Source organism: Oncorhynchus clarkii, chromosome 12 (assembly GCF_045791955.1).
Source record: "Oncorhynchus clarkii lewisi isolate Uvic-CL-2024 chromosome 12, UVic_Ocla_1.0, whole genome shotgun sequence".
NCBI lineage: Eukaryota > Metazoa > Chordata > Actinopteri > Salmoniformes > Salmonidae > Oncorhynchus > Oncorhynchus clarkii.
The window spans coordinates 42,282,201-42,308,480 of record NC_092158.1 but is presented as its reverse complement, the minus strand read 5'-3'; the positions used below and the strand labels follow the sequence as shown (position 1 = coordinate 42,308,480).

Here is a 26,280-nt window from a genome sequence, read left to right as displayed (position 1 = left end):
CCCTCCTCTCCTTCCCGTCCATCCGTCTGTGCACCTGCATGCAGATTTGGAGATGGAGAGTGTAAAGCAGGACAATGCATGGGTGGCCGACCCATTAAACCACTACAGCCTGAGCTCAGGTAGACCCGTGTATCCATCCATACATGTGCCATAACCACCCTAGAGCTAACCCCCTACTAACGCACACGACATGCCACTGGGGCACTCTGTCGGTCTGTCTGTTCACAAAGTCTTTACAATACCCATGCACTAGGACCAGAGTCCTTGGTTAATTATTAGTTAGTTACTCATCATTCTTAGTGCACGCTATGATGTAAAAAAAGATACTTCAGGAGCCTTCTCTTGGTGCGTGGGGACTTCACTTGAACTGCTAAATCCACTCACTCTCTAACCTGAACACTGTTGTCGGAGTGAAATGTATCCACCTTTATCAGATTCACATGCACTAGACTTGATTAGCTGACAACTAGATATTTTTCCAGTGAATGTGTTTATTTGTTATTTACCCTTTTCATTTCAGGTTTATGAGGATTTATTTTTCAACTGTTCTCTGTATATGCAAATGAATGGACTGAAAATATGATCATGCTGCTTTTTTCTTCAGACCTCTGCAATTGTCCCCCTATCTGTTTCCCAGTCAGCTGTAGTTGTCGACTCTGTTTGGTTTCACCTGAAAGACTTTCGGCTGTGGCTGGGGTCTAGACTGTTTTGATTTATTCAAGTCCCCTCTTTAAAGTAGGGGCTATACAATTATCCTTTGGAGCATTAAGCATTGTCCTACAACAGCAAGAAGAACAGTCTTCTCTATGGTGACATTCTTAACAGGGGGGACCCTGGAGTGTTCAAACGTACACTGACCAGCTACCCATGCATGGAAAATGGCCTCTGTCCTTTTAGCCATCTAACTGGGATTTAGATTTCTACCTCTGAAATGTCAGAGTGAGCCGATTGAAAGAAGTCCTTTGCAGTTGGCTGCACCTCTGTATGGAGATGCCTTTGAAATTGTCGATCTGAGTTACTGTGTAAAGCCGACACGGATCTCTCTCTCGAAAATAAGTAGGCATTTTTAACTTGAGTGTAAAAGGACATCTGCAAACTGTCTCATTTGGATGAAGGGTTATGGTGTAACTGGACTTTTATGTTACTTTAAGTCTGATCCACTTATTCAAACACTGAGCTCTGCTCCTTTCTCCAGCCTGACTGCTCCAGTAGGGCAGGCGTTTGTCCAGATGTTCTGAACCTGCTACTCTTTCCATCCCCTACTTCCTCCGTGGGCTGGAGATGGCTTCCTGTCTGGAGACCAGTATAGTGACTTGGGCAGCTGTGAGGAGCACAAACAAGCCAAGACAGCTGGATGTGTCTATGAGAAAAACAAAGTGAGAGATAGAAGGAAGGAGAGAGAGAATGTGTGAAGGAGACAGTAAGTTTTGTCCAGCTTCTGCCCATGGGACTTTGGTTGACACGTCCTGGGCCGTGAAACTATGTTAGGCACAGAGACCTAGTGTAGTTTGGGCCTGTGAGGAATGATGTGGGGGAGATTGTATTGGAAACTTAAGCCTTCATTCTCTTTCATGCGGGACCAGGGTGCTCTCGCACCTACAATGACCCCTTAGGGTCATGTTTTTGGTGTGCACACAACTTGTGCATAGTATGCCAAGGTGAATACAAAGGGAATGGTTTGTTTCATGTAAGCTACTTTTAGGAGGGGTTGTTTGAGAGTAACTGAGTAATCAAGGCGTTTCCCATGTCATTTCATTTGAGAACGTCAAACCATATTACACAGTCAAGTCTGTGTCCGAGTGGAGAGATTGAGAAAATGTTACCTGAGTCTTAAAAGGGGAGCTTAGTCTTCACCCTGCATGCATTGAATGCACATAGTGTGTACAGTTCCACAAAACGATGTGTGGTATGTTCTCCCACTATATTTATTGCTTCTGTAGCATTGGTGCCCTGTAATATTGACAGATTTATTGGTGCAGGAATAGCAATCTTTTTCAGAGGTGGAGTTTGCCTTTGCATCAGAATCTGCCACTTCATAGTAAATAGAGGATGTCCTTATCGTTTGGCCTCAAGACAACTCCAACCATACTTTATTAGTTACAGTGCCTTGCGAAAGTATTCGGCCCCCTTGAACTTTGCGACCTTTTGCCACATTTCAGGCTTCAAACATAAAGATATAAAACTGTATTTTTTTGTGAAGAATCAACAACAAGTGGGACACAATCATGAAGTGGAACGACATTTATTGGATATTTCAAACTTTTTTAACAAATCAAAAACTGAAAAATTGGGCGTGCAAAATTATTCAGCCCCTTTACTTTCAGTGCAGCAAACTCTCCAGAAGTTCAGTGAGGATCTCTGAATGATCCAATGTTGACCTAAATGACTAATGATGATAAATACAATCCACCTGTGTGTAATCAAGTCTCCGTATAAATGCACCTGCACTGTGATAGTCTCAGAGGTCCGTTAAAAGCGCAGAGAGCATCATGAAGAACAAGGAACACACCAGGCAGGTCCGAGATACTGTTGTGAAGAAGTTTAAAGCCGGATTTGGATACAAAAAAAATTCCCAAGCTTTAAACATCCCAAGGAGCACTGTGCAAGCGATAATATTGAAATGGAAGGAGTATCAGACCACTGAAAATCTGCCAAGACCTGGTCGTCCCTCTAAACTTTCAGCTCATACAAGGAGAAGACTGATCAGAGATGCAGCCAAGAGGCCAATGATCACTCTGGATGAACTGCAGAGATCTACAGCTGAGGTTGGAGACTCTGTCCATAGGACAACAATCTATTGCACAAATCTGGCCTTTATGGAAGAGTGGCAAGAAGAAAGCCATTTCTTAAAGATATCCATAAAAAGTGTTGTTTGAAGTTTGCCACAAGCCACCTGGGAGACACACCAAACATGTGGAAGCAGGTACTCTGGTCAGATGAAACCAAAATTGAACTTCTTGGCAACAATGCAAAACATTATGTTTGGCGTAAAAGCAACACAGCTGAACACACCATCCCCACTGTCAAACATGGTGGTGGCAGCATCATGGTTTGGGCCTGCTTTTCTTCAGCAGAGACAGGGAAGATGGTTAAAATTGATGGGAAGATGGATGGAGCCAAATACAGGACCATTCTGGAAGAAAACCTGATGGAGTCTGCAAAAGACCTGAGACTGGGACGGAGATTTGTCTTCCAACAAGACAATAATCCAAAACATAAAGCAAAATCTACAATGGAATGGTTCAAAAATAAACATATCCAGGTGTTAGAATGGCCAAGTCAAAGTCCTCACCGTGCTTCTACACCTGCATTGCTTGCTGTTTGGGGTTTTAGGCTGGGTTTCTGTACAGCACTTTGAGATATCAGCTGATGTACGAAGGGCTATATAAATAAATTTGATTTGATTTGAATCCAATCGAGAATCTGTGGAAAGAACTGAAAACTGCTGTTCACAAATGCTCTCCATCCAACCTCACTGAGCTTGAGCTGTTTTGCAAGGAGGAATGGGAAAAAATGTCAGTCTCTCGATGTGCAAAACTGATAGAGACATACCCCAAGCGACTTACAGCTGTAATCGCAGCAAAAGGTGGCGCTACAAAGTATTAACTTAAGGGGGCTGAATAATTTTGCACGCCCAATTTTTCAGTTTTTGATTTGTTAAAAAAGTTTGAAATTTCCAATAAATGTCGTTCCACTTCATGATTGTGTCCCACTTGTTGTTGATTCTTCACAAAAAAATACAGTTTTATATCTTTATTTTTGAAGCCTGAAATGTGGCAAAAGGTCGCAAAGTTCAAGGGGGCCGAATACTTTCGCAAGGCACTGTACATTTTTTACTTTGAATTTCAATTGCTCCTTGATCACATGACGTAGACACTTCAAACCAACTTTGGATTGTTCACAAGGTAAGGACACACATTGCACACTCTTTGCTTTCCCCAAAAGCACCTTCTTAATTTTATATAAATATTGTATAAATATAAAAACTCTTCAACCACGTGACTTAACGTCATATCAACTGTCCATGTTGTACAACCTTTGCTTTTCTCATAAAATGATTCCTAAATGTTATACATATTTTTTTTATTATATACTGAACAAAAATATGAACGCAACGTGTAGAGTGTTGGTCCTATGTTTCATGAGCTGAAATAAAAGATCACAGAAATTGTCCATACGCACTGAAAGCGTATTTCTCTCAAGTTATGGGACCAAACTTGTTTACATCTCTGTTAGTGAGCATTTCTCCTTTGCCAAGATAATCCATCCACCTAACAGGTGTGGCATATCAAGAAACTGAATAAACTGCACGGTCATTACACAGGTGCATCTTGTGCTGAGGACAATAAAGGCCACTCTAAAATGTGCACACAACACAATGCCACAGATGTCAAGTTTTGAGGGAGAGTGCAATTGGCATGCTGACTGCAGGAATGTCCACCAGAGCTGTTGCCAGATAGTTGAATGTTAATTTCTCTGCCATAAGCTGCCTCCAATGTCGTTTTAGAGAATTTTGCAGTAGGTCCAACCAGCCTCACAACCGCAGACCACCTGTATCGTATCATGAGGGCGAGCGGTTTGCTGGTTTCAATGTTGTGAACAGAGTGGTGGTGGAGTTATTGTATGGGCAGGCATAAGCTACGGACAACGAAAACAATTGCATTTTATCGATGGCAATTTGAATGCACAAAAATACCATTAAATCAATTTTATTTGTCACATACACGTGTTTAGCAGATTTTATTGCGGATGTAGCGAAATGCTTGTGTTTCTAGCTCCAACAACGCAGTAATGTCTAACAAGTAATATCTCACAATTTCACAACAATACACACAAATCTCAAGTAAAGGACCTAAGGCCCATTGTGAGGCCCATTTGTTAAGGTATCTGTGACCAACAGTATTCCCAGTCATGTGAAATCCATTGATTAGGGCCTAACGAATTCATTTCAATTGATTGATTTCCTCATATGAACGAATGTCTGGCGAATATAGCTTCTCAAACCAACTTTACCACTGTGAGAAACTTGATTTGAACACTTTTGTTCCAAGACGGTATATTATTTCCTAACAAATATGCCACTTTGAGGTGCAAGATCGATTAGATTTTTCTATGACATGTTTTAATTTACATGTACTTGTATGTGGTTCGGGTTGAAGCATGATATGGTTATCATCATCGAAGTTAGATATATTTACACAGCGAATAGCAAATTATTTAGTCATTCTTATTATACTGCAGACACCACGACATTGATCTATTTTCAGCGTCATTAAACTATACGATGATTGCGAGTGACATTTTCATATTCCTGCCTGCTCCCATAAAGAGAGGAATGAATGACCCAATTTGAAACAGAATTGCGGTTGTATTCCACATAGATTGGCACAGTGTTTCCATGCGATGTCTTGTGAATGTAGTTTTGTTGTAAACTGACACTGGAAGGGGCTGGTCATTAACTGAAAGGGAAAAAAGGGAAGAATGCTTGGAGAAACTTCGTTTGGGGGGCGATTGACGAGCTGAGGAGCGAGGCGCACACTTATCCGAATTCTCTTTCGACTGCTATTCACTGTCCATTGGTACTGTACCATACGTTTTGTGATTTAAGTTTAGTCGGCGGTGTCTTTTGAAGTAATTAGTCATAAACCAAATGATAAGGAGTTGCAGTTAGAGCAACAGCTTCTGGAAGGAAATGTCTACTGTTGACCTTGGATTCCCTATTTAAAGTCCCATCATCAAGTGAGAATCCCACTGCGTTTCGCAGGTAAGAATGTATTACGGTCTGGGATTTCATTTGTTTTCAGTCTAGTACAGTGTGCACTCCAGTAGAATGGGGTTTGAATCTGCCCGTTAATGATTTGGCACCTTTTCACCACTCATTGATTGACAACCTGAAATGACGTTGTCGTTCAATGAGCTCGAGCCGTTTTGTTGATCTTCTCTGAAATTCTTTCAGATGCTTTTGATTATTTTCGATCACCAAAGACAGATTCACGTGAAGTTATTGTTACAATGTAACAGTCATGGGGCAGTCCTGTCATGAAAGGGATGTTGGCAGTTGAAGCCCTTATCTACTTCCCCAGAGTAAAATGAACAGTTTCCACTAGTTCCAACAGCCACAAAGTCAGACATTGCTATATCGTAAAAATGTATGTAAAATAAAATGTATCTTAAAGGTTAAGCATGTGGTTAGGGTTAATGTTAAAATCACATAAAGACGAGGAATTGTAGAAATAGGTGCGGTTTATGACTTTGTCTGTGATAACTAGTGACAACCAGTTTGATGGACGTGGCTAACTATCATTAGCGCAATTGCTAACATACATTACATAGCTCTTGAAACTCAAATCAACCCAAACATTCCTTTGACAATTACCCTAAAATGATTATTTGCCTCCTACTGAGTTTAATGAGGTACCAGCCATTGCCCAACTATGTATCGGGTTAGGTTGATACTGCTTTCCCAGCTCGTTACCTTCAATGACTGAGCAAATTGTGATGGTCTGTTAAAATTCAACAGCAGTTAGTGTCTTGCAGAATTATTCATCCCCCTTGGCGTTTTTCCAATTTAGTTGCATTACAACCTGTAATTTAAATAGATTTTATTTGGATTTCACGTGATGGACATATGCAAAATAGTCCAAATTGGTGAAGTGACATTTTTAAAGAATGCGGTGGTGCGTGCATATGTATTCACCCCCTTCGCTATGAAGCCCCTAAATAAGATCTGGTGCAGCCAATTACCTTCAGAAGTACGATAAATAGTTAGATTGCACACAGGTGGACTTTATTTAAGTGTCACATGATCTCAGTATATATACTCCTGTTCTGAAAGGTCCCAGAGTCTGCAACACCACTAAGCAAGGGGCACCACCAAGCAGGCAACACCATGAAGACCAAGGAGCTCTCCAAACAGGCCAGGGACAAAGTTGTGGAGAAGTACAACTTTGAACATCCCACGGAGCACCATTTTAAATCCAGTACAAAAAAATTGAAAGAATATGGCACCACAACAAACCTGCCAAGAGAATGCCGGCCACCAAAACTCATGGACCAGCAAGGAGGGCATTAATCAGAGAGGCAACAGAGACCAAAGATAACCTTGAAGGAGCTGCAAAGCTCCACAACGGAGATTGGCGTATCTGTCCATAGAACCACTTTAAGCCGTACACACCACCGAGCTGGGCTTTACGGAGGAGTGGCCAGAAAAAAAGCCATTGCTTCAAGAAAACAATAAGAAAACACATTTGGCGTTCGCCAATAGGCATGTGGGAGACTCCCCAAACATATGGAAGAAGGTACTCTGGTCAGATGAGACTAAAATGTAGCTTTTTGGCCATCAAGGAAACCGCTATGTCTGGCGTAAACCCAACACCTATCATCACCCCGAGAATACCATCCCCACAGTGAAGCGTGGTGGCAGCAGCATGCTGTGGGGATGTTTTTCATTGGCAGGGACTGGGAAACTGGTCAGAATTGAAGGAATGATGGATGGTGCTTAATACAGGGAAATTCTTGAGGGAAACCTGTTTCAGTCTTCCAGAGATTTGAGACTGGGATGGAGGGTCACCTTCCAACAGGACAATGACCCTAAGCATACTGCTAAAGCAACACTCAGGTGATTTAAGGGGAAACATTTAAATGTCTTGGAATGGCCTAGTCAAAGCCTAGACCTCAATCCAATTGAGAATCTGTGGTATGACTTAAAGATGAGCTGTAGACCAGCGGAACCCGTCCAACTTGAAGGAGCTGGAGCAGTTTTGCCTTGAAGAATGGGCAAAAATCCCAGTGACTAGATGTGCCAAGCTTATAGAAACATATCCCAAGAGACGTGCAGCTGTAATTGCTCTAAAAGGTGGCTCTACAAAGTATTGGCATGCTCAAGTTTTCATATTTTATTTTTTACAATAAAAAATATTTTTTATCTTCAAAGTGGTAGGCATGTTGTGTAAATCAAATGATACAAACACCCCAAAAATCAATTTTAATTCCAGGTTGTAAGGCAACAAAATATGAAAAACGCCAAGGGGGGTGAAAACTCGCAAGCCGCTGTAGTTAAGTGTCTTATAGGCAGACCTATTCTATTTCTATGGGTCAAACTCCTTCACAATTCCCTTATGCTCGCAAAAATAGTGTTGAATTTTCATTTCACTGTTCATAGCTTTGCGATACCACATTGATCCTTTAGAGGTAAATTTGGCTTTTCAGTTTAAATGTCATAAACCTTATCTCGATAAAGGCTAAGATGGATGTCTTACAAAGCAGTTTCATGGGGAATGAACTCTCTGGTCCACCCAAGATATGTTTCGTGGTTCATCCGATGGCCTTGATGACGTCGTCCACACAGTGACCGTACGTACCCCAAACAGAATCCATTTACTCCCTGTTCCCCCAAGACTTCATGGCCAAGCACGACTCCAACACCATCAAGTTTGCCGACGACACAACAGTGTTATCCCTGATCACCGACAACAATGAGAGCATATAGGGAGGAGGTCAGAGGCCTGGCAGTGTGGTGCCAGGATAACAACCTCTCCCTCAACGTTATCAGTACAAAGGAGGTGATTGTGGACTACAGGAAAAGTAAGAACGAGCACACTCACATTCTCATCATAGGGCTGTAGTGGAGCAGGTTGAGAGCTTCAAGTTTCTTGGTGTCCACATCACCAAAGAACTGTCATTTTCCAAACACACCAAGACAGTTGTGAAGAGGGCACAACAAGCCTATTCCCCCACAGGAGACTGAAAAGATTTGGCATGGGTCCTCAGATCCTCAAAACTTTTATACAGCTACACCATCGAGAGCATCCTGACTACTTGCATCACCGCCTGGTATGGGAACTGCTCGGTCTCTGACCGCAAGGCACTACAGAGGGTAGTGTGTACGGCCCAGTCCATCACTGGGGCCAAGCTTCCTGCCATCCAGGACCTCTATAATAAGTGCCACAGGAAGGCCCTAAAGATTGCCAAAGACTCCAGCCACCCTAGTCTGCTACCACACGGCAAGTGGTACCGGAGCACCAAGTTCTTCTCAACTGCATTGTTGGTTAACTGGCTCACATGGACACCACTGGCAATTAAATATATTTTTGGGCCACAGCTTGCATATAATTGGAGAAGACCATTCAACTGTGTTAATGTATTAATCTCTCAATGGTGTCATTTTTCAATATTCTATAGCAGTTTTCCCCATGGAATACCATAGGACCTGCCTTGGTGAAGAATGTAAACATTGTCTCAAGGCAGCACAATGATCCCACTCTATAAAAATGCTTCCAATCCAAAACAGTTCAGAACAGTTGCTGCATATATTATGACTACATTTGGAGATATTTTTTTTCCGTTCTGATCTTTGGCAAATCACCGCCCCTTCGTTGGTGATTGGTCAACGGTTTGTTGTTATTCACTTGAGAAATACTGCACCAAATATCTAATGTGTAAAATTGTGCGAAAAATATCTCCTCAAATGTCTACTCAAGAAATCTGTCATTATTTGTATCTTAGATTAATTCTGACTATTTTTGAGGAAGTGTATACTGGCTACGGCATCTCAAGATGGACAAACTATTGACACTTTTTTCTCATTTTTCAAGCGAATGTGTATTAAGGGAGTATGCGAGCACACACTGGTTCGCACCAGCCGAGCAGAGGTATGCGGAAGGCTTTAAGAGAGTCTGTTGTAAAGAGGGGGATGGGGGAGGGGGTAATTGAGCAGGTAACTGGAGTGTGAAGCCTGCTGATCGTGAGTAGGTTGCAATAAGGCTCTCCTAATAGAACATGAGGTTAACATAATAGTTGGATTCCGTTTACATTTCTCTCCAGTAGTATTGTTGGACTGATGTTGCAAGGAGATAAGACTTCAATCGACAGACCATTGGACTTACTTGGAAATGCATGGTTTAGTTTCATGGCATAAGCATACCTTTTTTGTCCATGTTATCTCAGCAATCTAAGCAACCTATCTCAATTCCAGAGAAGTTTCAACCAATGCCCCTCTCCACACTTACTTTGACCTTGCGGTTTGCGTCTACGTTCGGCCTGCACGTATCCTTTGAAACGACCCAACCTAATGGAATTTAATGTGGCTGTTGATGCGGGGCCGATTGCAGAGAACGAGCGTGATGTTTGCTTTTACGCCGGTAATGGTTACTTTACCACACATCCGGTCCCAGAGCGCACAGGAGCCTCACCTGTCACGTGTGCTCCAGCAATCATAACCATTTTGATAGCTCACAGTCTATGGCCTCCATCCAAGCTTTGGCTCCTCTTTGTTTTTCTCTCTCTCCCCCTCTGTCATCCTTTCTCCCTCTCCACATGTTAGGTCAGCAGCAGCTGTCATGGCGTGCAGAGAGTGGAATTTTTCCTGCCCCAGAAGGAACAGAAGAGGGGAAGAATAATAAAAAAATACAATTGAGATCCTTGTATTTCCCACTGATATTCTGATCCAAACGTTTCCCTGGATAATCTTGGGAATGGCCTGAGTAGGAGAAACAAAAATGTTGGCAGGAAATCTGGTTAATTACGAATAGCTTTATCGATCGATTTTGACTGAGAGGATAGCTATGCAAAAGTGCTAAATGGAATGTTGTTGTTAGTGGTCAGACCAAGTCATTATTATTCGAGTCACAACCAAACATGAAACAGAAATGTCTAAGTGTAATAAACGCTACGGCGATGGAATGATGAAACGCCATCAATTATTGTAGGATTAGATGGAATATAGATTTACCACATATGCATTTAAATGTGTAAAAGCACCCACAAACATTTCAACAAGAGAACAAAGCGCCATCCACTGGCGGGAGTTCGCCACAGTAATAATACATTTTAACAACAAATTCCAAATGCAACCTAGGTAAAATATCAATTTCAAGCAATTTTGAAATACCAAAAAACCTGTAGGCCTATGCTAGTAATTGTTGCTTGATGCCTCATTGCTAGTTAGATTGCAAAGTAAGTTAATTTTCTTGATCACCAAACAATTGTTGGAGCTGCATATTTATTTATTATGGAATTCCTCGCTCCCTACAATTTTGATATTTGCGCTGCACAGCATATCAGCAATCTGTCTGTTAGCTCACCCGATCTGTGTTGATTGACAGTTTGCTTGTCCAATCATAAGACAGAGTGTGTTTCACTTGCCAAGGGCGACGCTGCGGCTACTCACTCTGGCTGCATGGAGAGTCATCCAGGGAGAGACTGCCACAAAATGAATAACAAAATGTTACAAAACCTGGCCAGATAATTTCAAGTCATTAGTCTCAAGTCGGAGCCCCGAGTCATGAGGCCCAATTCAAGTCTCAAGTTATTTTATTTTATAGTCCATAATTGTTGTTAGTGCCCTCTACACTGGTACTTAACTGTGAACATTGTAAAGATAAAGAACAGACAGTAGCTGCTTTGTGTTGACTCTGACAGTCTTGAATGAAAAGTGTGTCTGTGTGTGCCTCTGCAGCCAGCATTATGTTGGCATATTTCACAATGCTGCTTACAGTGCCTTACTAGTCCAAATTAATGACGCTTTCCTTTCAAAATGTCTAAAGTTTTATTACTGTATGAGCATCCTGAAATATCATTACATTCAGCCACACCAGTTTTATCACAACAATGCTCCCCATAACTGTCAAAATTCCACACATTTTTGAATACCAGTATTTTATTTTTTTTGTCCTAGAGTTTCTCATGCAGATCTCAGGGTGAGACTGCTGGCTTTAATTTGACTTGCTGTGGACCATAGAGACTTCCACCCTGTCCAAGCATCATGGGAGCCATCCAACTACCAGGGGAGCAGCTCTCTGCCCCGCTGACTATGACTCAGACATTTGATAGGTTTCCAGATGCATACCATGATATAAGAAGCTTTCAGCAACCGCTGAGAAAGTTGCATCACCCCGATCATCTAGCCTGAGAGTTAGTGTTGCAGAGTACAGTGTGTTGCTTTACCTGACCATGTGCGATAGTTTAACCATATGGTTTTCACTTTGGAGGCTTTCGCCAAATATGTATTAAACAATGAGCTCATCATTGTCCCGCAGTCAATTCGATTCTCTGAAGAGCATCTCTCGAATTGCCCCATTCGCTGTCAGCGGAGTTGACATTGAGCAGAGCAATCTTCAGACTTGTGCTCCTATGCACTTCAGTTGATGTGGTTTCCTAAATAACAGTGACAGTTGGTGTAGGCCTGTGCAATTGCTCCATCTGCACCCACTTGTTATGCAAAGCCTTTTTGATGCCTCAACAGTTGGTAAACAAAGGTGCTTCAGCAGTTTGTGGTGGGATACAGCACCAAGACATTTTTCACTTTCCCACAGGGGAAATCCTAGCTCCACTTAGCTTGAAATGGAGCAAAACAGAAAGTTTGGTTCATGATTTAGAAGCAATGTGCTTCTCATCGATTGTACTCAATATAAACACAAGTGAAAGTGCTTTCGACTATATACTGTATGTCTGGTAGGGCTGAGCCCACTTAGTCGACTGGTCGATTGTTTGGTCAATAGGCTGTTGGCACAGCTCACCATTTTAAATGTGTTACTTCATGTTGCGTAGGCGGGCAACACCAGCTGAACACCTGCAAGTGTGAGAGTGTGTATTAAGCATATTGTGTGTTTCTCTGTTTCCCGGCAGTGTCTAAGAAGCACGGGAAGCTGATCACGTTCCTGCGCACCTTCATGAAGTCCCGGCCCACCAAGCAGAAGCTGAAGCAGAGGGGAATCCTCCGGGAGAGGGTGTTTGGCTGTGACCTGGGAGAGCACCTCCTCAACTCGGGCCACGATGGTGAGACTTACACTCTTTCTCTCTGTCTCTCACTCACTCTCTTTCTCTCGCGCTCTCTCACACACACATACTCACAGAAGTTCTTCAGCTTTGACCTCATTTGTGGTGTTTTGGCGACTTGAAACGCAACATGCAAACACTAACATGCTGAGGGGTGTTCTCAGGATGAACAGTCACCCTTCTTTGTGCAATATGGTCACTCACAGTATGGTAAAAGGGTGGACTAGTCTCCACCTAACATTGCTATAATGCAAGGCTCGGCTCAAACTTGTCTCGACTCCGGTAGCGGCTAGAGCAAGGTTGAGCTGTTGAGAGTTCAGGTGGGCTTTCACACTTCAGCAAACAAAGGAGATGAGGGCTACTCAACAACAATGACAAAAGTCATGAGAATGGCTCACCAAGAAAAACTTACAAAAGGACTAACTCAAGATAAAAAGGAGTTGGAGCATTCAACAACGAAAAAAAGCACTTTAATCCATTGTACAGGATGCAAACAGATGACAGATGTTTCGACGTCAATCTGATGTCTTCCTCAGAGTGACCTGACCATTGCACTTAGCTCATATTTATAACCCAGTGGCCTATTGACACACAATGTAAACATAAAATAAATAAAAAGTTATAATAATAATAAGAGAAATAGTGTCTAAATATACATAGGTGATATTTGGGTGTCTGAATCAGGAGACACAGAGACTCTAAAAATCAAGGCTACAACATTATAGAAATGAGGACAGTGAAAAATCATTGTTTAGCCCCTTTGGATCCACAGTGTCTGAGGAGTACTGCCAGAACACCTCTTTGTTTTAATTTACGTACGATATCACCTCCTTGGTGAAATTTGACACGTTCTATGGGTACAAAGTGCAGGGAGGAAGGTGAGCCATGTTTGGCTTCGATGCAGTGGCACGCAATAGCATAGTCCGTGTTTTTATTTTGAATAGCAGCCTTATGTTCTGCGATGCGAAGATTCAATGCTTAAGTTTGACCAATATACTCCCGGGTGGCGCAGTGGTTAAGGGCGCTGTACTGCAGCGCCAGCTGTGCCATCAGAGTCCCTGGGTTCGCGCCCAGGCTCTGTCGTAACCGGCCGCGACCGGGAGGTCCGTGGGGCGACGCACAATTGGCCTAGCGTCGTCCGGGTTAGGGAGGGATTGGTCGGTAGGGATCTCCTTGTCTCATCGCGCACCAGCGACTCCTGTGGCGGGCCGGGCGCAGTGCGCGCTAGCCAAGGTTGCCAGGTGCACGGTGTAGCCTCCGACACATTGGTGCGGCTGGCTTCCGGGTTGGATACGCGCTGTGTTAAGAAGCAGTACGGCTGGTTGGGTTGTGTATCGGAGGACGCATGACATTCAGCCTTCGTCTCTCCCGAGCCCGTATGGGAGTTGTAGCAATGAGCAAAGATAGTAGCTACTACAACAATTGGATACCATGAAATTGGGGAGAAAAAGGGGTAAAATAAATTAAAAAAAAAAAAAAAAAAAAAAAAAAAAAAAAGTTTGACCAATATAGAGTAAGCAGCCCAGCAGATGCATTTGAGCAGGTATATCACATTTGTGGTCCTACGCCGTCTGTTCTGACTCTTTATATTTTGTATTCTTTACCTGTTCTCGGGTAAACAGATGCGAGGGTGGCAATGTTGTGAACTCTCGTACATTTGGATCACTTTTGAGGATGTTCCTGTGTTTCAATACAATGGATTTGACGCAACCGGCACATGGGCTGTTCTCTGTGGAAAAAAGCAAACGTGGGGGCGTTTTGTCCTGGTATCTGTTAGTGCCAGTAAGTACACTTTGATGCTCAGTCTCTGAATTTGAGATTGTGGTCAGATAAGTTAATATAAAAAATGTGCTCTGAGGTTGAGCTGTTGTTCACTGACCCATACAGCTCGATGGGCTGGGCATGCAGAGTGAACCCGACCGACCACCCCCGGTGCCCAGGGAGGGTTGCCACATCAACTGAGGTGGCTTACAGAAAGTGTAGTGGTCTAGTTGGCAGTGTGGTTAAAGGGAGATTTCGCCTCTCCACTGATCTGGAGCCTGAGGGATCTGGCAACACATGCTTTGTTTGCCCCCAAATCCATCCTGAGCCGTCTGTTCTGTCAGCCGCCTTCACCACTACCAGCCTCTTCTGCTCTGTTCAGATTGGCCGCCATCACACTGCATTACAGTGGCAGGACTCATACTGTTGCACAAGTACAATACTGCCCATGTCGTCAGTGGTGTGGCTTTAGGAGAAGCAGGCGTCCGTCTAGGAAATAATACTCTAATTTATGGGGTTTTCTTTGGCAATGTGTATGCTACGTACATAGCACATATTCAGCTTATATTTGAATGGCAGTGGTTTTAGATGCCGTTCAGTCTTTGTGAATGAAGAGTCAGTCTTCAAATCACATGCCTTGAGTTGTCCTCATTATATAAGCACGTGCTGTGTTTGTTTACACACACATCTGTCATGTGAGAAAGGAGATGACAGACTTGCGATCTCAAGACATGGTAACTCTTATGACGGGACAGCCAGTCAGAGCCGTCGGAACGGAGATAGATGTCAAACGACACAACCATACTTTACCTTTCAAACTGGAGCAGAGCAGTGCTCCCCAATAGTAACGAGATAGGGGATGACATCAGGGATAGATGACATGACATCACTGCACAGCTCCGGAGATGACATCTGTCCTGACTTTATGGGTCAGCCTCAGTTGCTGTATGTCTGTATGAGCAGCACAGCTTTCATACCAAGCTGTCAAATGTCTTGTTTGAATGTCACATAAATGCAGGCCTAGACAAATGTTATATGATGTCATCAGCTAGCTTCTCCCTCGTGTGATGTGCTTAAGGTAACTCCTCTACCGTTGACTATCATCATACGGTTGAAGTCGGAAGTTTACATACACCTTAGCCAAATACAAATGGCATTTTTATGGTGGTTTTGGAGCAGTGGCTTCTTCCTTGCTGAGCAGCCTTTCAGGTTATGTCCATATAGGACTTGTTTTTACTGTGGATATAGATACTTTTGTACCTGTTTCCTCCAGCATCTTCACAAGGTCCTTTGTTGCTGTTCTGGGATTGATTTGCAATTTTCGCGCCAAAGTATGTTCATCTCTAGGAGACAAAAGGGTCTCCTTCCTGAGCGTTATGACGGCTGCGTCGTCCCATGGTGTTTATACTTGTGTACTATTGTTTGTACAGATGAATGTGGTACCTTCAGGCATTTGGAAATTGCTCCCAAATTTGCTGATTTCTTTTGATTTTCCCATGATGTCCAGCAAAGAGGCACTGAGTTTGAAGGTAGGCCTTGGAATGCATCCACAGGTACACCTCCAATTGACTCAAATGATGTCAATTAGCCTATCAGAAGCTTCTAAAGCCATGACATTTTCTGGAATTTTCCAAGCTGTTTAAAGGCACAGTCAACTTAGTGTATGTAAACGTCTGACCCACTGTAATTGTGATACAGTGAATTATACGTGAAATAATCAGTTTGTAAACAATAGTTGGAAAAATGCACAAAGTAGATGTCCTAACCGACTTGCCAAAACTATAGTTTGTTAACAATACATTTGTGGAGTGGTTGAAAAAGGAGTTTTAATGACTCCAACATAAGTGTATGTAAACTTCTAACTTCAACTGTACATGAGTCTTAAGAATTGTATTTTCTTCACACACGCCTCTCCTCTCGCTCCCCTCTTCTCTCGCTCCCCTCTCCTCTCGCTCCCCTCTCCTCTCGCTCCCCTCTCCTCTCGCTCCCCTCTTCTCTCGCTCCCCTCTCCTCTCGCTCCCCTCTCCTCTCGCTCCCCTCTCCTCTCGCTCCCCTCTTCTCTCGCTCCCCTCTCCTCTCGCTCCCCTCTCCTCTCGCTCCCCTCTCCTCTCGCTCCCCTCTCCTCTCGCTCCCCTCTCCTCTCGCTCCCCTCTCTCCTCTCGCTCCCCTCTCTCCCCTCTCTCTTCTCGCTCCCCTCTTCTCTCAATTCAATTCAAAGGGCTTTATTGGCATTGAGAACATGTGCATTGCCAAAGCAAGTGAAATAAACAATCAAAAATGAACAGTAAACATTACACTCACAAACATTTTGAAAGAATATAAATATTTCAAATGTTATATTATTGGCTATGTACAGTGTTGCAACAATGTGCAAATAGTTGTAGTATTAAAGGGAACATAAACAGATAAAGATAGGGTGTATTTACAATGGTGTTTGTGCTCCACTGGTTGCCCTTTTCCTTTTGGCAGCACGTCACACATCTTGCTACTGTGGTATTTCACCTAATAGTTATGGGAGTGTATCAAGATTGGATTTGTTTTCAAATTCTTTGTGGATCTGTGTAATATGAAGGAAATATATGTGTCTCTGATATGGTCATACAGGAGGTTAGGAAGTGCAGCTCTTCCCTTGCGAGCCAGGTCTGCCAATGGCGGCCTCTCTCACTAGCAAGGCTATGCTCACGGAGTCTGTACATAGTCAAGGATTTTCTTAATTTTAGATCGGTCACAGTATTCTACTACTGTGTACCCTCTGTTTAGGCCCAAATAACATTCCAGTTTGCTCAGTTTTTTGTTGTTGATTCGTTCCAATGTGTCAAGTAATATATTTTTGTTTTGTCATGACTGGGGTTGTGTTGCTGTCCTGAGGCTCTGTCTGTTTGTGTTAGTGAGCAGAGGATGTTTTTACAGAATTCTGCATGCAGATTCTCAATTTGGTGTTTGTCCTATTTTGTGAATTCTTGGTTGGTGAGTGGACCCCCGCCCTCACAACCATAAAGGGCAATGGGTTCCATAACTGATTGAAGTAAGTTAAGCCAGATCCTAATTGGGATGTGAAATGATATGTTCCTTTTGATGGCGTAGAAGGCCCTTCTTGCCTTGTCTCTCAGATTGTTCACAGCTTTGTGGAAGTTACCAGTGGGGCTGATGTTTAGGCTGAGGTAGGTACCGTTTTTTACAGTGTCCAGGTGAAATGTGTATTTATGGTCCTGGCAACTGGACCTTTTTTTTAGGAAAAACTTTATTTTTGTCTTACTGAGATTACCTGTCAGGGCCCAAGTCTGACAGAATCTGTGCAGAAGATCGAGGTGCTGCTGAAGGCATTCCTTGGTTGGGGGCAGAAGCACCAGATCATCTGCTAACAGTAGACATTTGACTTCAGTCTAATAGGGTGAGACAGAGTGCTGCAGACTGTTCTAGTGCCCTCGCCAATTCATTGATTTTCAAGGACATTCAGAGACTTGTCCTAAAGCCACTCCTGCATTGTCTTGGCTGTGTGCTTAAGGTCGTTGTCCTGCTGCTGAAAAACATCCCTACAGCATAATGGTGCCACCACTTTGCTTCACCGTAGGGATGGTGCCAGGTTTCTTCCAGATATATCTCTTGGCATTCAGGCCAAGGAGATCAATCTTGGTTTCATCATATATGTTGACGAGGGTGGGGCTTAAGCTGCATCACTTTCTCAGCCCTTGGCCCTAAGGAAAGAAATCTGTATTTTTTTTGCCAATTTTAACCTCACACTTATTGTTTGTGTACATGGCTTTGATATGTGTTTTCCACCCCAACACTGCTTCTGTCAACTTATATAGCAGACCCTCATGCCAAATTGAGTCAAGCTTTTTTGAAATCAACAAAGCATGAGAAGACTGGTTTTGTTTTGTTTGTCAAAAGGGGTGTGCAGGGTGAATATGTGATCTGTCATACAGTAATTTGGTAAAAAGGCTATTTACATTTGCTTAGGACATTGTTTTCACGGCTGTTAATAATAATGCAGAGAATTTTCACAAGGTTGCTATTGACTCATATCCCACGATAGTTATTTGGGCCGAATTTGTCTCCACTTTTGTGGATTTGGGTGAGCTGAGGTGAGGATGATGTTAGTGTTTAAGTGTAGCCAATTGTAATTTTTATTCTGTATATTTTATCGGGCTCCCGAGTGGCACAGCGATCTAAGGCAATGCATCTCATTGTTAGAGGCGTCACTACAGACCCTGGTTCGATTCCAGTTTAATCTATTTGATGTGGAAGCTGAGAGGTCAATTATACTATTAAGGCTTTGTACTGCCACCTTCACTACTGCAGTAAAATGTTTTGTCCAGGAAGTTGCTTAAAAGGCATTGGATTTGTTGTTTTTCTGGAAAGTTTCCACACTACTTTCCATCCATGTGTAACATTTCATAATAGTAGGCAGTTTGTTCGGCTTTAATGCCTCATGATTGAGTATTGCTCTGTTCAAGTAGTCTGTGATTTTGCTGTTAGGCTGTAACAACATAAAATGTGGAAACAGTCAAGGGATCTGAATACTTTCCGAATGCACTGTAGGTAGCACACAGGAGAACATTTTTCTCAGGTAATATCCTTATTCATTTCAAGCCAGATTTTTTTTAAATCCTTTTTTGATTAATTTAATAAAGTGGGTTAGGTCTGCTCTATACCAAATTAGCGTGCCCCCTGAGTCTCTTCCCTGTTTCACACCTGGTAGTTTGGTGGACCAGCTCTATGTAACCTAGAGGGCAACCAGTGGGTCCATCTCCTCTATACCATGTTTCTTGTAAGATGACAATGTCTGTATTTATGATTTTGTTGGTGAAGTCTGGTTTCTTGATCTTTAGTCCAAAGGCAGCTGACCTCAGACCTTGTATATTCCAGGATGAGATGCTAAACGTTTTGTGTTTCATAGTATCTAGTGTTATTTGTGTGGTTTAGGCTCGGACCATTGGGTGTGAGCTGAGCATCTGGTGCATGCCTCTTAGGTCGCGGGGTGGAATGTGGGTGGGTGTATTAGTGGGGGTGGGGCCTGTGTCTGCTCATGGCCTGGGCATATGTGTGGCTGTCATGGTGAGGTCCTTTCTGCAGGGGTGGGGGTCATGGTGGGGCAGAAGGGGCATAAGACTGATCTGGCGAGGGCTAAAACAGTGGGGCAAAAAAGTATTTAGTCAGCCACCAATTGTGCAAGTTCTCCCACTTAAAAAGATGAGAGAGGCCTGTAATTTTCGTCATAGGTACACTTCAACTATGACAGACAAAATGAGAAAAAATGATTTTTAATGAATTTATTTGCAAATTATGGTGGAAAATAAGTATTTGGTCAATAACAAAAGTTTATCTCAATACTTTGTGATATACCCTTTGTTGTCAATGACAGAGGTCAAACGTTTTCTGTAAGTCTTCACAAGGTTTTCACACACTGTTGCTGGTATTTTGGCCCATTCCTCCATGCAGATCTCCTCTAGAGCAGTGATGTTTTGGGGCTGTTGCTGGGCAACACGGACTTTCAACTCCCTCCAAAGATTTTCTATGGTGTTGAGATCTGGAGACTGGCTAGGCCACTCCAGGACCTTGAAATGCTTCTTACGAAGCCACTCCTTCGTTGCCCGGGCGGTGTGTTTGGGATCATTGTCATGCTGAAAGACCCAGCCACGTTTCATCTTCAATGCCCTTGCTGATGGAAGGAGGTTTTCAGTCAAAATCTCACGATACATGGCCCCATTCATTCTTTCCTTTACACGGATCAGTCGTCCTGGTCCCTTTGCAGAAAAACAGCCCCAAAGCATGATGTTTCCACCCCCATGCTTCACAGTAGGTATGGTGTTATTTGGATGCAACTCAGCATTCTTTGTCCTCCAAACACGACAAGTTGAGTTTTTACCAAAAAGTTATATTTTGGTTTCATCTGACCATATGACATTCTCCCAATCTTCTTCTGGATCATCCAAATGCTCTCTAGCAAACTTCAGACGGGCCTGGACATGTACTGGCTTAAGCAGGGGGACATGTCTGGCACTGCAGGATTTGAGTCCCTGGCGGCGTAGTGTGTTACTGATGGTAGGCTTTGTTACTTTGGTCCCAGCTCTCTGCAGGTCATTCACTAGCTCCCCCCGTGTGGTTCTGGGATTTTTGCTCACCGTTCTTGTGATCATTTTGACCCCACGGGGTGAGATCTTGCGTGGAGCCCCAGATCGAGGGAGATTATCAGTGGTCTTGTATGTCTTCCATTTCCTAATAATTCCTCCCACAGTTGATTTCTTCAAACCAAGCTGCTTACCTGTTGCAGATTCAGTCTTCTCAGCCTGGTGCAGGTCTACAATTTTGTTTCTGGTGTCCTTTGACAGCTCTTTGGTCTTGGTCATAGTGGAGTTTGGAGCGTGACTGTTTAAGGTTGTGGACAGGTGTCTTTTATACTGATAACAAGTTCAAACAGGTGCCATTAATACAGATAACGAGTGGAGGACAGAGGAGCCTCTTAAGAAGACGTTACAGGTCTGTGAAAGCCAGAAATCTTGCTTGTTTGTAGGTGACCAAATACTTATTTTCCACCATAATTTGCAAATAAATTCATTAAAAATCCTACAATGTGATTTTCTGGATTTCTTTTCTCATTTTGTCTGTCATAGCTGAAGTGTACCTATGATGAAAATTACAGGCCTCTCTCATCTTTTTAAGTGGGAGAACTTGCACAATTGGTGGCTGACTAAATACTTTTTTGCCCCACTGTATAAGGTGTGGCTAGGTTTTGGGGAGGGGTCGAATGGTGGGGGTGAGGATCCTCTTGGTGCGGGTCCTCCAGGAGGGGGGTCTCGCAGTTCTGGGAGGGTGTCTCGCTGGTCTGGGCAGGGTGTCTATTTCTCTGTTGCTCCTGTGTGCGGTGCTGGGGCTGCAGATCGGGGGATGTCCTACAAGGTCCTGGCAAAAGTGGGGAGACTGCTGCTGGGTGTTTGGACAGCAGAGTTTAGCCACTTGGGGTTATGGAATAAGTTTCCCCATCAATGTATTCCGCATTTGAGTCCATGAGGAGCACAATCTCTGGCTTTTGTGTGGGGGTGTTGTCAGGAGAGCTATCTGGGGGGCTGACAGGGCAGTTTGAAGAGGTGTGATCACTCGCTCGGGGTGGGGGAGTCGTCACCAAGGGAAAGCTTCTCCTGACCTGTGACCTCTTCATTGGAAGTCCTGTTGGAAATGCATGAAGTTGCCCTGCACTACCACTGTTCTGTTATTGTAAAGTATGACAGAGGGTGTCAGTATCAGGGTCCTTGTTTTCCAGTATTCTGATTTTCCTCCCTCCACCAATACCTGCTCTCTTCAAATAAGGGTAGTGTGCTCTTATAGCTGTGTGCCATGGACATGGAGAGTCTGTGTGGAAGGTTAAGTTGCTTGCTTTCCCATTTTTGTAGGGTTCTGTTCTTTCCTAGCAAGCTTGGTAGCCTTTTAACTTCGCATTCAGTCTTTATACAGTTATATCTAGAGATGATTGTAATGTTGTTTTCTTTTTAAGCTTTATAAGTAGCTTCAGACTGATCATTACTTACTCAGTTCCCCATTGGATGGCATGTTCGGCTTTCTGTTGTGCTTCTTTTGCTGGTTGCTGGTTTGTCAGAAGGTTTTCTGGATAGTCCTTGGCAGTAACAATCCTTTGTAGTAAAAATCCTTCCAGAATCCTTCCAGGTAATATTGTCCAAAATCAGGTTGTAGGTTTTGATTTTGAGTGAAGGTTATGTTGTGGAGGGTAGTGACCTGTATATGTCCTTGTATCCATCTTTTCGTTAAAAAAAAACAATATGCTGAAGGATTTCAGGGCTCATCTGCTCATGATCTGCTCTCTCTTGCTCTCTGTCCCCTCTCTCTGCCCTCTCTCTCTCTTCCCTCGCAGCAGGCCATGACGTGTTATCTGATTATCTTGTCCAGATATCTACTGAGACAAGGAACCGTAAAGGATATAAGTGCCCTTTTTGAAAGCAAGGGTTGGTATGATGTGAAGCTGGCAGGCCTTGGTGTCAGGCAGCTCAAAGCTTTGCAGACTTCAACTTTCAAATATTGCCTTTTGAAAATCAACTTGCGGAGAATGCCTTTTGATTTGGTTTTCTCCACGTTGTATTCTTGGTAGTTCAAGTTCATGTTTTTCTTTATCAGAGAACATAAAATCTTCTCTCAATGCAAAAACACTTTTACCTGGTGTTCCCCTGGGGAAGAATATGTGCTCGTTCTTTAGAAAGGAGGAAGACAGAAGGTGCCTCTTTTTGACCTTGCAGTGTTCCGGTGCACATCTATTGATTGAAGTAGAGATGCCCTTTTTAAAGTTGTCTGAGTGTCTTGTGTTCTCTGACATTGTGTTTCCTGCTCCAGTTCCCCAGGTACTCAAGAGCTGCACGGAGTTCATCGAGAAACATGGCGTGGTGGACGGCATGTACCGCCTCTCTGGAATCGCCTCCAACATCCAGAAACTACGGTAAGACACGCACGCACACACTCTCTCACGCACACTGATTTGACAGTGCTATCCGTTAAACATGGGTCTGCCTCATAGGGCGTTCATAGACGTAATCTCAAGTGTACACCAGCCACCAACTTCTGAGAATTTGTTATGTTCTGCACAAAAGCCCTCAGTGGACAGAGAAGGCAAAGTTATTTTTAAAACATCATGGACCTTGACTACCAGGTGGCATTGTACTCGATATCAGTTCATGTTCATGAGTACAGCTCTCGTCACAGTAAGTAAAGGGTGAAACCCAACTCCTAAACGTAATGCACTTGTGCCATACATGTCAACAAAATTCCATCAAAGATAACTTGCACTTTCAACAGAAATTCCCATGATCTTTTCATTGGCATGTGAAATGTGGATTTAACCCTGTGTGTGGGCGCTGTGGGCATCCCTCAACAACACGTGTGGGTGGGTGTGTGTGTACATGTTTGTGCGTGGGCATCCCTCGTCAAAAACCTGTTGACTGGCTGTGGAACATAACCCCTAACTGTTCTCTTCCCATTTTTGCACTGTTCATTTTGTCCTCAAACAGTCCAAGTAAGTGACATTGTTGCACTCTGCCAACTGAGAACTCACAGTATCTCACTCTGTAATTCTAACATTTTAGACTGTGAAGAGGAAGGAATGTTTGGCGTCTTGAAGCCAAGCGTGAAATGGTGTGGGTTTTTTGTAGTATTTTATGGGGCTTTTCTTCTTCTTCTTCTTTTCTCCTGAATAAGTATAATCCTAACCCTGCAATAATTATTTGCATGGTTTAACTCAGGATTGACATTTAGGAATCGTCTTAAAATGTAGATTTCCAATTGTTAAACCCACTGTTGAAGATCCCAACTGCAACTTTACACCTTGGTTGTCTTGGATTGCATCATTAATATAATGTGGCATTTATGACAACACCATTATTCCGCTGAATGTACAAAACATGAGGAAAATCTGCTCTTTCCATGACATAGTGACCAGGTGAATTCAGGTGAAAGCTATGATCCCTTATTGATGTCACTTGTTGAATCCACTTTAATCAGTGTAGTTGAAGGGGAGGAGACAGGTTAAAGGAGGGTTTTTAAGCATTGAGACATGCATTGTGTATGTGTGCCATGGATAAGACAAAATATTTCAGTGCCTTTGAACGGGGTATGGTAGTAGGTGCCAGGCGCACCGTTTTGAGTGTGTCAAGAACAGCAACACTGCTGGGTTTTTCACACTCAATAGTTTCCCGTGTGTATTAAGAATGGTCCACCACCCAAAGGACATCCAGCCAACTTGACACAACCGTGGGAAGCATTGGAGTCAACACGGGCCAGCATCCCTGTAGAACACTTTCGACAACTTGTAGAGTCCTTGCCCTGACGAACTAAGGCTGTTCTGAGGGCAGAAGGGGTGCAACTCAATATTAGGAAGGTGTTCCTAATGTTTTGTACACTGAAAGGCGCTCAGACAATTTCATCATCTCGGATGTTTGAACAAAGAAATGAGGGTTTGTTTATGAAGTAAGAGTTATTGATGGCTGCTTCCCATTAGAAACTTCTAAACATTTATAAAGGGAGTGTCCCGTCCAGAACGCTCTGTTTATTTACGTAGTAGTTCATATTCCATGGATTTATCATGAATTCTTCAGGTCACAAAACTCAACACAGAACAGTATGACAAACGCATGAAAATGTATGCACTCACTACTGTAAGTTGCTCTGAATAAGAGCATCTGCTAAATTACTCAAATGTAAAACTAAGATGAAGAGATGAACCAACACCTCTTTGCAATGGGAGGAATGATTCTATTTTCCTCTCTTGATTTGTCTATCTTTCTGTTACTTACTTGCTCGCTCTCTGTCCATTAATCTGTCTCTCTCTTTCTTGCTCAATCCTCTCTTTCCTTCTATCACCCCCCCCCCCCTTTCTATCCTTCCCCTCTCACTCTCCATCCATGTCTTTCTATCCCTCCCCTCTCGCTCTCCATCCATGTCTTTCTATCCCTCCCCTCTCCATCCATGTCTTTCTATCCCTCCCCTCTCCATCCATGTCTTTCTATCCCTCCCCTCTCCATCCATGTCTTTCTATCCCTCCCCTCTCCATCCATGTCTTTCTATCCCTCCCCTCTCCATCCATGTCTTTCTATCCCTCCCTCCGCTAGGCATGAGTTTGACTCGGAGCAGATCCCCGACCTGACCAAAGACGTGTACATCCAGGACATCCACTGCGTGGGCTCATTGTGCAAGCTCTACTTCCGCGAGTTGCCCAACCCCCTGCTCACCTATCAGCTCTACGAGAAATTCTCCGTAAGGACAGCGCTCTTGGCACAGCACGGGGACTGCACTCTGAGTGCCCTTCTCCACCCAAAACAAAAACATCATGATTTCTCACACTAACATGCTGCTGCCGCTTGGTGTCCCCCTAGTTACAACGAGCCCCTTCTGTTTTGGTTTGAGAGCTCTACAGTGTTGCAATGTTGAGTAGTGCCCTTGGCCCAAGAGGAACCCTGCTCTGTCTCTTTGTGGATAGTATTTATTAGGTTTCGCATTGTCCCAAACTGGCCTCCAATTTCCATGTCCAAAATACTTTTTTTTCCCCCTCTCTGTCTCTGTGGGGGGTATGTTCAAGACCCTCGCCAGGACCAAGTGTCAATTATCTCAAGTTTAAGTACTGTATATGTTATGAGGGTGAGCTCTGTCCCCTTGGCTTAGCCAAGCGGTGTGCAAGTGCCTCTACACCGGCCCTGGCCGACTGACTGCGTGGAGGTGTCGTGTTAATGAGGCACTCCTTAACGCAGAGGCACTGATCCCTACCACTCTCCTCCCTCCCTCCATCCTCCCCTCCATCTCCCTCGTTCCTTTCCGCTCCACAGGAGGCTGTGTCAGCAGCCACAGACGAGGAGCGGCTTATCAAAATACATGATGTCATTCAGCAGCTGCCGCCTCCGCATTACAGGTTAGCGCAAAGCCACGCTGCCCCCTGCAGGAACACACAGACTACAACGCACAGTGATGTCTCCATAACAGGATGTCAATCTATGTCAATAAACGCAACATTTTCAAAGATTTTACTGAGTTGCAGTTCATATAAGGTAATCAGTCTACCTTATATATAATAAATTCATTAGGCCCTAATCGGTGGACTTTACATGGCTGGGAATACAGATATGCATCTGTTAGCCAGAGATACCTTAAACAAATAGGGGTGGCTTAGAAAACCAGTCAGTATCTGGTGTGACCACCATTTGCCTCATGCAACACATCTCCTTTGCATAGAGTGGATCAGGCTGTTGATTGTGG

The 26,280-nt window shown here is 43.5% G+C and overlaps 1 protein-coding gene across 6 annotated transcripts in view; it reads left to right on the top strand.

Annotated features, from left to right (window-relative positions):
* Window positions 1-26,280, top strand: part of LOC139423207 (Rho GTPase activating protein 32b) — a 210,845-nt gene that overhangs the window by 171,837 nt on the left and 12,728 nt on the right. For 4 of the 6 annotated variants that reach the window (XM_071174949.1, XM_071174950.1, XM_071174951.1 and 1 more), the window contains 5 exons: window positions 45-119; window positions 12,625-12,774; window positions 22,876-22,978; window positions 25,143-25,287; window positions 25,854-25,936. In XM_071174949.1, coding sequence (XP_071031050.1) covers window positions 45-119; window positions 12,625-12,774; window positions 22,876-22,978; window positions 25,143-25,287; window positions 25,854-25,936 — 556 coding nt within the window. Of the gene's footprint in view, window positions 1-44; window positions 120-5,519; window positions 5,765-12,624; window positions 12,775-22,875; window positions 22,979-25,142; window positions 25,288-25,853; window positions 25,937-26,280 lie in introns of those variants that run through there. The other 2 variants (XM_071174955.1, XM_071174954.1) reach the window with 2 other exon arrangements.